Source organism: Ictalurus furcatus, chromosome 19 (genome assembly GCF_023375685.1).
Source record: "Ictalurus furcatus strain D&B chromosome 19, Billie_1.0, whole genome shotgun sequence".
NCBI lineage: Eukaryota > Metazoa > Chordata > Actinopteri > Siluriformes > Ictaluridae > Ictalurus > Ictalurus furcatus.
The window spans coordinates 22,479,689-22,491,041 of record NC_071273.1 but is presented as its reverse complement, the minus strand read 5'-3'; the positions used below and the strand labels follow the sequence as shown (position 1 = coordinate 22,491,041).

At 48.9% G+C, this 11,353-nt stretch overlaps 1 protein-coding gene across 3 annotated transcripts in view; it reads left to right on the top strand.

The window, feature by feature from the left end:
- The window catches only part of atp2b1a (ATPase plasma membrane Ca2+ transporting 1a), a 45,311-nt gene that overhangs the window by 6,750 nt on the left and 27,208 nt on the right, over positions 1 to 11,353 (top strand). For all 3 annotated transcript variants that reach the window (XM_053650893.1, XM_053650892.1, XM_053650894.1), the window contains one exon: positions 2,041 to 2,488. In XM_053650893.1, coding sequence (XP_053506868.1) covers positions 2,296 to 2,488 — 193 coding nt within the window. In that variant the 5' untranslated portion in view covers positions 2,041 to 2,295. Of the gene's footprint in view, positions 1 to 2,040; positions 2,489 to 11,353 lie in introns of those variants that run through there.

Sequence of the window (11,353 nt, the reverse complement as noted above, 5' to 3'; positions counted from 1 at the left end):
TTCAGTTGTGTGTTTTTTTTTTTTTTTTTATTATACCGAGTCAGTATTTGAGAATCTTGGCACGGCCGGAGAGTTAAAGTTTCATCCTTTTTAAATCTAATCAGAGTAATAAATGGTGATTTGTCCTCGTATTTATGTGTTTGGCACCGTGCTTGCTTTACTCGGAGACGTCCCGGTCCTCCGTGTCCTGTTCCCTTACAGAGGAGCGTGTACACGTACGTACACACACACGAACACCTGTCAGGCGAACGGTACTCACTCCGAGGGGTTTCTGGAGCGAGTAAGTCCACTCTATTCCCCTCACGTAGACGTGTCATGACCCACTTCGGCTGGAGCCGCGGTGGAGACGCGGCCGGGGAGGGGGACGGGGACGGGGACGGGGAGGGGGTCGACTGAGTGCTGCTAAAAATACATCACCGCCTGTGACTCCAGTGCAGAGGGATCCCTGGAATCGCTGTCCTTGACTTGCGCACACACACACACACACACACAAACATTCACACACACCGGGAGGTTCAGCTGGCAAGTCAGGATGAGTGTGGGGGGGTTTTTCATAGGTTTGCACGCACCCAGCACTGCTGAAAAGCGATTAGACGTGTGGGGTTAGACATCATATCATCGTCTCAATGCTACGAGCGTACGGACGTTTCGGAACACTCCTCCTTCCTGTCCGTACGTGTCGAAAGACCGAAAGAAGAAAATCGCTAGTCCGTATGTGTCGAAAGGGTTAAGACGGAGCGTGCCGTCGCTCAGCCGTGTACCGTCCCAGCTGTTCTTTATCCGACCCGTCACAATGATTTTCTGCTGTTGTGACACGTGACCTGCTTTGCAACTCGAAACCGTTAGCGTGGCGCGAACGTTGGCACCGCACCCGATCTGGCCGAGCGCGAGCTCTCGCTCAGGCTTCCCTATCGGCAGATCTAGTACAGCAGGCGAGTTCGTTTCGATTCAAGGATACAACCAAGACGCCGCTGTTGTTGTTGTTGTTGTTGTTGTTTTCTAAAGTAGGAATGCTGTCTTATTGCATCCTAGAGTAAACAAGTTATCCGGCTCATTTGATTACGACAGGACGGTTCCGTAGACCGGAAGCGAAGCGGGTCGTTTGTCTGACGCACGAGGAAGCGGTGTTTCTTCAGCACCGGACCCGAGAACTGCCGAGAGAGCGTCTTTCAGCTTCTCCGCGGAAATAAAAGTACGGGACGCACAATCGGCTTCCTCGTTCGTCAGCCGACGTTTAGTTAAAGCTACGGCGCGTTACGGAGAGAGCGCTTTACAAGTACGACGTCGCAGAGTCGCCGCGAGAAATCCGCACGTCGAGATCGGACGTCACAGACGAGGTACAGACGCGTGCTTGAACGCTCTCGCTTTTTCTCGCCGAATCGTTTATCCGCCGAGAAGCTCGATCCTCAGTCGCGGCTGAGGAGCCCGTATCGTTACCCGGGACGAGCGACACGTCGCGTTCGAGAAGAGGCGTAGCCAGATAACCAACAAGAGGCAAGATGTCTCGGTATCTTATTTCTTTTTTTTGGGTTTCAAACTCCTCCGAGATTGAGCGATTTCAAACGTGTTTTTTTTTTTTTTTTTCTCCTCATCTGATGGATGTGCTTCTTATCCTCTGTTGTGAATTTTTAGCGCTCTGGAGAACAAAATACACAGATTAGACGATGATGATGATGATGATGATGATGATGATGATGGAACACCGCCTCTCATGTAGCACACGAACAAGCGTTAAACGTTTTTGCAGTCGAACGCTACCATAACATCTGTCTCCTGGACAAATAGCACAAACCGAGATAAAGATCTTCACATTGACACCGTCCTTTAACGTAGAAACGTGAGAGAGCAGGTAGTGTGTCATGTTGAACCTCGGCCGGTGACCTGCTGTTCCTACATTGTATTTATTTTTAGGCGTAATGGAATCTTGTTGAACTTTTCGGTGTTCAGTGTTTCATTTCATAACAACCTTGTGTAGTTCTGCACCTAACCTCTGATTCTCTCTCTCTCTCTCTCTCTCTCTCTCTCTCTCTCTCTCTCCAGATTTGTATGGATTGTGTTCTGCGACACTCCTGTCAGCATGAACGAATGAGCTTATGCAACAAGCTGAGGGGAAATGGCTTTTGAATTGTCTCAGTCCTGCCACGTACAGTCCGTCCTCCTCCTCCTCGGTCCCTGAAGGACGTCAACTGTTTATGGGAACTACTGGCATCGGTCTCCTGAGGATTTAGCTCTCCTTTCGGGACGCCATCCCCATCCCCCCTCCTCCTCCATCCCGCCCTCCCGCTCCACAGCGACATGGCTAACAACTCGTACACCGGGGTGAAGAACTCCGTAGCGGAGCCCAATCACGATGGAGAATTCGGCTGCTCGCTCAAAGAGCTGCGCTCGCTCATGGAACTGCGGGGGGCCGAGGGATTACACAAAATCCAGGATTGTTACGGGGACGTTAACGGACTCTGCAGCAGACTGAAAACGTCGCCTATAGACGGTACATAAAGATCTTCCTACCTTCTGTTAGCTATGAGTGTGGGGAAAGTGCGAGGCACGGAGGGTTTGATCGAGTCTGCACACGGTCAGTGAAGCCTTTATTCTATCCGCGGCGTCGGACGGCGTGGAAAGATCGACTCGGAAATACGGCGTCCCGTAACGAGAATGGCGGCGGTTCTGTTTTTCATCGGAAGGGAGCAGCACTCGGCGTTAGGGAGATATAGGATAGAGATAATGCGTTAGTTGTGAAATCGCGCCCGTAGCGGCGGGTTCCAGCTGTGACGGCTTGGTCCGGGATCGCGCGCTGCCCCGTCGCTTGTCTCCGCCCACTCGGCGTACCTTCCGAGAGAGTGAAGCCGTAATAAACACCGAGTCGGTGCACCGCTCTGATCCACTCGCCCGCACGCAGCACTTTATTCCCTCCTCGTACACGTTGCGCTTAATCATAGGCGTGACCTCCACTGAACCGCGGCGGGAAACCGGGGATTTTCAGTTTGATCCTAGATTAAAAAAAAACATCATCCATTACATCCACAGCTGCTTGATGTGCAGGCTTTATAGACGCGTCACCCTCCCACACACACACACACACACACACACACACACACACACACACACACATCAATGGCTTTGTTCTGCTCTTCTGTTTTTAAAATGAACTAATAAGCACACGTTTAGTAGGATTGTTTTTATATATATTCAGTATAATTGGAGCGCGTGTGTGTTTTTTGTTGTTCAGGAAGCCGCTCGCTGAATTATGAATTACGAATGCCCGCGCGACCGTGCGCGTTCCGCTTTCCGATCAGCGGCAGTTGCTTGACCGGTGGGTTCGTTATCATTCTTAACGAAAAACACAACCGCTACGAAACAGTACAACGACAAAACTGGCTTAAATCAAACATGGGGCTTTCGAAACCGGATCTCTCGACCACGCTCTCGTCTCGCTCTCACTCGTGCTGAACGGAGTCCGACTCCCGCTGATCTGCGCTGCGACTCGGACTCGTTCGGCTCGGAATCGTAGCGTCCGTTCTCGAACCGGACCGAACCAAACGATTTTTATTACTGTAAAGAGGCCAAAACGACGGCGGGGGCGGTGCCGCGGTGGGCAAGTGATGTAATCGGTGTGCGGCCTGAACGCCGGGAACGCCGCCTGTCTGTCGCAGCAAGCCTAATCGGAGACTTTTAAGAGCATTTGAGTCTGCATATCTAGTTGCTTATAGGCAATAAAGGTGCTATAGTCTTTATTATTATTATTATTATTATTATTATTATTATTATTATTATTTCTTGTACAAACGACCTAGAAGATGTGTAGAACATGATAGAAAGCTGTGGGTTTTAGCAAAACGTGTATTAAGTCACTGAGAGAACCCGTTGGGGGAAAACGACGGACTTCCGGTCCGGAACGCTCGATTGGGTTTACCCCCCGTCAGTCATTTTGTAGAAACTCTACAGGTCGCTGTAGATCCAAGGGGCGGGGCTTTGTGTGGGAACGGGCTCGAGGAGTTTAAAAAAAATAAATAATAATTCAAATGTTGAACCCAACTACCTATTAGACATTAATAAAAAAAAAGAAGACTAATCGTAGATAACGCGCTTTTAAAACAAGACAGCAAGGCTGTTCGGGAAGTGAATTTATTTTGTCATCAGTGGATCACAAGCATGGCTTTATTTTGCCATCATAAACAGTTTAAATGCCACAGTGTTTATTCTGTTTATAGCGAATATGCAGAAACACGTGAATACGCGCGTGTGTGTATAGAGTGCACCGAACTGGCGTAAGTAGTGAAGTCTGCATTGAGCCAGCCCCCAGCGTCCCATGCTGCCCCGTTTCCCTCGCCCGAGAGCATACTTGTTCTGAGAATATATTCTCACTGCGCTCGTCTTGTTAACAAAAGGTTCCCTTAATCACGCGGCGGTCCATGACAACATGCTACACTTGTGATTACAGTCCCAGTGAACGGCTGAAGATCCTGTACACTTGGACACCCTCCCACCCCCCCCTAATTAAAACAGCATAATAATAATAACAGTAATATCCTTTTGTTTAAAAATAAAATAAAAATACACAACATGTGAAAAGCAATTACACCCCCCCCCCCCCTTTCTCAGCCAAACCTAACATGTAAGACTTTTACAGCAGGGTTGTCATGGTAACCTGTTTCTCAACCATCTCATGCTGATTTCCTCTTCCCAACACCCCCCCCCCCCCCCCCCCCCATCACCACTCTCGTTCTCGTCCCCAAGACGTTTACAAAGATTTACCTGTTTTATATGCTCAGATCTTATTATTATTATTATTATTATTATTCCCTAACTCGTGGGGTGCCATGATCTCTCGTTATTGGTGGAAATACTAAGCAGATAAACGTCGAAGATGATGATGATGATGACCAGGAGGTGCGTTTTTCCTTTCGTCATGTTTTAGGCAACAATTTCCTTCTTCATAATTGTGGCTGTACATTTTTCGAATTTTAATTCTAGAATAAAAGTGCTGTTCAAAACGACGCCCTCATACCTCGCTATCCGTTTCCAACGCGTCCGTCCGGGATTAGAGTCGATTTTAGGTTCGAGACGGCGCTAGTATCCGGGTACGTCGTCCCCGTCCCCCAGCCCTAGTCGGCGCACTGTCCGTGCGGTCGTGCGTTATTTTCGCAACGCGTTCAGTTCTGCGTTCGTTTGTCCCCATGGACACCTTTTTTCCCATCTTTCGGATATCCCTAAGCCAAGCGTTCGCCGAAACCTCCACCTGGCCCGACGCTGGTGTGACCGGTCATTTGCACCGATGCTTGTAAAGATCTTCTCATTTGCACAGGATTATTTTCACTTGCAAATGGGAGCAAAACGCTGGTACTGTACAGCTCCCGCTTCAGCCTGGGCTCCTGGGGTGTGACGTGTGCTCATGAATAGCCTGTCTAAACTTAGACGTTGCGTCAGAACAGAGTTCTGCAGCAGGAGAAGGGTTCTGCGGCGACGAGACGTCTGTCTCGGCGTACGCCGAAGACGAGCTCGACCCGAACGCCTCACACAGCTCGATCAGATCACGGGAAATGAAGCAGGGATTCACGCCGGACTATTAAAAAGAGATTCACACACACACACACGGCAGCTCTCAGTTTCATAGCAGGCTTTTCCTGACCTCGTTCCTCTTCTATGCTACGCCCCGTGATCCGAGCACTCGGGTTGTCTGGGATGCACGTGAGCATTTATAACGTGAACGCGAAAACATCTGTGCGGCAAGGAAGCAGCGCCTGATGGAAAATGTCATCGTTGCGAGTTTAGAAATCGTGCCGAACGTCAGCGCTTTCGCACCTCTCGGCTAAATAGATAACGCGGTGACGAAAGCTTTTCGTAACCTCTTTTAAGTTCCGTTAGCACATGACCACATGATCAAAAACGTTTGAACGTACAAGAGAGAGGAGCGTAAGACTCCGGTCGTGATTCAATCCGATTCGCGATATCGATCCGGACTTGTGAGGTCATTAAAAATCCCAGGACACTTCTGGTAAAAGAGTCGGGGTATAACCCCGGGGTCCTGGAGAAATTCCCCCGTTGTCATTCCCCTTCTCTATCACCGCCCCCTAATAATCCCCATCTCTGAATTAGCTACATCACTCTCCTCTCCACTGACAGCTGGTGTGTGGTGGGTGTTCTGCTGCACTGTGGCTGCCGTCACGTCATCCAGGTGGGATGCTAACGAGCTCCGCGGCAGCGTCCGAGGTGTCGTGTTAACCGCAAATAGAGCTCCAAAGTCGGCTAAAACGGCGTCTTTGTGACCTCTTTCTCAGGCGCTGTGGATCACAGCAGCACGGGGGCTGGCGTCGTTTGAAACCGCTCTCTTTAACTGCTTTTTAACACATCTCTGTCACCACCGAACCTATAACGCACGGCGGTCGTCGTGGTGCGGAGCGATCAGGCTGATGATCGATGGCAGCGGTGCAGGCTGTCCATGGAAAAAATGCGATCGTGTCCGGCGTGCTTTTATTTATATATCGCGCATCACACTTTCGCGTCCTGATCCGACGTTACACCCCTAATGAGAGAGGGTTCATGGGAAATTTCTCCCTGAGAAAACAAATGCACTGGAGGACTGACGTATCAAATATGTCCGCCGTATGAAATCCGATCACACGTGTTCACGCGGGACGCGTTCAGGACGCACGCATCGCGAAGAGAAACGCGCACCGTCGTCGACGCGGCGAAGGTTTTTCCGGAGACGTTTATTTAAGGTTTACGGGCGGAGGCTCGGCTGTAAGCGCATCGCGACGGTCACCGTGCTCTCGCGAAGTCGATCAGCTCGGGAAAGTCTTCAGGACGGCGGAGAGGGGGGAAAAAAAGTGAAGGCGATCGAGAGAGAGAGAGAGAGAGAGAGAGAGACGATTCGTCACAGATAAATCTGAAAAAAAAACAAACACCTGATTCATTATTGACGCAGTTCATTATTGGTGAAGTGTTCTGTAAGGAGTCTCCAGTGTCAGGGCTTCAGGACAGTCAGCTCTGCACCACAGGAACGTCTTGAGGACGGAGGAGTTTGATTTTCGTGGCTGCGTCTTGGTAACGTGACGAGGTGAGGGGTGTGTTTATCTTCACACCGCTCCGCCGTGGATTACTTTCCCGTAACAGCACGTCCCGTTGCGTTTTATTGCTTCCGCGTTACGTCTGTCGGAAGCGTAAACGTGCGACAGGAGGTCGACGGGGAGGTGGGTGCGTGTTTATTAAGCTTGGTAAGTCGGTTAAAGGAGTCCGGCGTTCGGCGTCCTGGAGCCGATGGTGTTGTGGAAAGCGGATAAAGCAGAGCACTGCTTGGTGTGTGTGTAGGAAGGCTGGACTGAATCTCGTTGCTGGACCAGTCAGCGATTTGAGTCACTTGCAGTGCGGGTCGTGTATCACCTTGCTTTTTAACCCCTAATCACTGCGTGTTTCCACGCCGGCGGGAACGAAAACGTGCTCTTGAGTACAGGGTGAAAGGGGCGTGTGTGCGAATGTGACTGAATGGCGTGGAAACGCACGTGGGCTTGGGCAGCTGTAATGTTTTCGTCTTCCTCTTCGCTGGGCTGTAATCTCCCCGTGTTGCCGACATTGCAGAAATGTGGACAGACAGGAAGTGTTGCGGATGTTTGATGTGCTGACGGGATCTTGTGATGGATGTGTTGATGGAGGTCGTTGTGAGTCATGCATAAAGGATAAAGGACAGATTCATTAGCTAGCTAGTGAACGCTGCACAGGCCCCTGGTTTAGTTGCTGGAAAGTGATTGATTAGGGTAAAAAAAAAAATCCTTCCATCCGTTCTCCCTCCCTCTCTCCCTTCATTCCCACATTATCTCCCTCCCTTCCTTCCCTCCCTCTCTCCATTCCTTCCACCCTTCCTTCCCTCATTACCTCCCTCTCTCCCTTCCTTCCCTCCCTCTCTCCATTCCTTCCACCCTTCCTTCCCTTATTACCTCCCTCTCTCCCTTCCCTCCCTCTCTCCATTCCTTCCACCCTTCCTTCCCTCATTACCTCCCTCCCTTCCTTCCCTCCCTCTCTCCATTCCTTCCACCCTTCCTTCCCTCATTACCTCCCTCCCTTCCTTCCCTCCCTCTCTCCCTTCGTTCCCACATTACCTCCCTCCCTTCCTTCCCATTCTTCCTTCCCTCATTACTTCTCTATCTTCCTTCCTTCTCTCCCCCTCTCTCTTCCTTACGTTCTTTCTTCCCTCCCTCCCTTCCTTCCCTCCCTCCCTCTCTCCCTTCCTTCCCTCCCTACATCCCTTCTTTCCATCCTTCTCTCTCCCTTCCTTCCTTCCCTACCTACCTCTCTCCCTCTCTCCCTTCCTTACATTCTTCCTTCCCTCCCTCTCTCCCTCCCTTCCTTACATTCTTCCTTCCCTCCCTCTCTCCCTCCCTTCCTTCCATTCTTCCTTCCCTCCCTCTCTCCCTTCCTTCCATTCTTCCTTCCCTCCCTCCCTCCCTCCCTTCCTTCCCTCCCTCTCTCCCTTCTTTCCATCCTTCTCTCTCCCTTCCTTCCTTCCCTACCTACCTCCCTCCTTCCTTCCCTCCCTTTCTCCCTTCCTTCCCTATGTCCCTCCCTTCCTTCCATCCTTCTCTCATCCTCCCTTCCTTCTACTCTTCCCTCCGTTCCTTCCTTCCATCCCTCCATCTCTCCCTTCCATCTCTCTCCCTCCCTCAGTAAGCTCTTTATTCTGAATCCCGTGCCAGTAAGGTGAGGTAGTTGGTCCATTAGCACAGATGTAATAAGCTTATCATTTCCTTCGCAGGAGACGACGCTGCCGCAGTCGTTATCATTTTCGGGGGGAAAATGTCAGTGTGAGTTTGCGTCCTCGGCCGAAATGCAGTTAGTTGTTATCTGTGGGAATTTATCTTCTCGTGTCACACAGAAGATATTGAGGTCGTTATTTTTTTCTCTGGATGTCGAACCGCGAGGTGACTGCGTGTGTGTGTGTCGTGTGCTCATTCTGCTCAGTTTCGTCTTTCCACACACCTGCAATTTCCTGATCGTGAAAAGGATCATATGTCATCCGTGCAAACCAATTAATCCGACAAGTACAGGCGGCTTTGTGTAGTGCAGCGAGTAGCATGTGCGATAGAGAGAGAGAGAGTCGTGTGAAAAAATAAGTACACCCCACGGAAATTGTTGGCTCATTTTGACACATTTGGACGAGCAAACATTTGATCTTCTTTGAAACAGGGTCTATTATTGAAGTTGACGCACTCTATCAAATGACACACAAAAATCGGCATTTTGTAGTGATTTTCACAATTTGATTGAACAGATCACTCACATGGAAAAAGTAAGTACACCCCTAGACTTCATATAAACCCATGACGAACTTTTTCACACTATCCGTTGTTACCCAGATGAGGACGGGTTCCCTTCCGAGTCGGGTTCCTCTCAAGGTTTCTTCCTCTCAAGGCTTAAAACATCTTAGGGAGTTTTTCCTCGCCACCGTCGCCACTCAGTGGCTTGCTCAGTTGGGATAAATTCGCACCTTTAATATCTGTATACCGTGTTGATATTTCTGTAAAGCTGCTTTGAGACAATGTCTGTTGTAAAAAGCGCTATACGAATAAAATTGAATTGAATGGAACCCCTACATTTATCACACTTTCAAATCCATAAATTTCGAATCGGGTGTTCAGGATTGGGGCGCGTGTCTTGGGTGGAACCAGTCTTATCGAAACCCCTGTCTATATCGTGTCTGGCGTTCCCTTTGCCGTCGAGGTGTGTGGCGTCGTCATGCCGAGATCTAAAGAGTTCTCTAAGGCCTTCGGTAAAAGCAAGTCTGGCAAGGGGATTTGAAACGGGCTGTACGTACAAGAAAAGCCTCAAAACAACCTGCTGCTGAGACAAAACTGCATGGAGGAGCAGTCAAAAGTTCATCAGCACGCCGATGACCGTTATGCAAAACGCCTACAGGAAGTTATCTCCGTTAAAGGGAACAACACCGGCTTCCGAGGCCGAGGGTGTACTTACTTTTTCCTCGGAAGACTATCGCATCTATTGATCTTTCTGTTCGTTTGAGCTCGTTTTCGTACGTACATCAGCTTTATTAACAGGCGCCGTTTCAAAGATGATCAAAAGGTTTGCTCGTCCAAATGTCAAAAAAGCCAACAATTTCCATGGGGTGTAATTACTTTTTCACACGATCGTAGATAGATGGAGAAGGAAAGTCGTCTCGTCCGTGAGACGATACGGATGTAAAGAGAAAACCCGAACGGCCCGGACGTGTAATCTGAATTTGCCTGAGATACCAATTAGTCCAATATTCTTAATTTTTATTATTTATTAATAATCATCGCTCCATTTCACACACTCGCTCAGACACGACACACGTTCCTGGAGTTTTCTGCCATGTGTGCTCGAACGAAAGCCCGTGTCTCGATGTGCACGGGAGCATGGGATGAGTTTCGGTTTCCTGGGTAATGGCGTGTTTCATCATCATCATCATCATCATCATGACAATGGGCTGCGCTGACTCGGCTGCCAATCTGTTTGACATACACGCTGGCAGCTCTCACACTCACACACTCACACACACACACACGTACGTTGTAAATGCTCAGCACCAGTGACTCATCGGTGTTCGAGCTGCAGGAAAGTGTGAACAGTGCAAAATCTCCACCTGGTCAGTGTTTTTCAGTGCAAACGTTTGTCAGAGAGCGCGAAGGCGCCGGTACGGTTGGATTATGTAAATAATCCAAAACGTTTAGGTAAATAAACCCCGCATCAGCCCAGTCATCTCCTGATTAGAGTTTATGTAAGTGAGGGTTAATATGACAAAAACATGTCTCATCGTGATTTCTACGATCACAGCGTATAGGTTGGTTCACAAACTACTGGCAACATAAGCCGTGTCGCGTTTATTCCTGACCAACAAATTATCATCTTTTAATGTCCATTAAAAAAAGTCATTTATTTGTAAAAAAAAAAAAATAATAATAATAATATTTTTTTAATGGTAAAATTTTGGGCTTAATCTTTAAAAATATTAATTATACCATCACGTTAGCTGCTTTTACTCGGTGTGTGATTGATTTATTTTTCAAACAAGAACTAAAATAAAGTAAATGGATATCCACGATATCGCAGAAACGCATATCGTGATGTAATTTATCGCGATATCGATATCCCGTCGACGTATCGCCCAGCCGTGGGTCGGCACGGAAGACGTGAATACTTCCCTATAACTATATGAAAGGGAGGGATGGAAGGGAGAGAGGGAGGGAAGTACGAGACGAATTCGAAAACGCTATAAAATATGGATCATAATCGCCAAGTAGTATCTGTTCTCATTTCGTGACTCGGGAAGTGTTTAACATGTGGGGGAGGGTCAGTGTTGCACGCGCCACGAGATTAAATACACAAC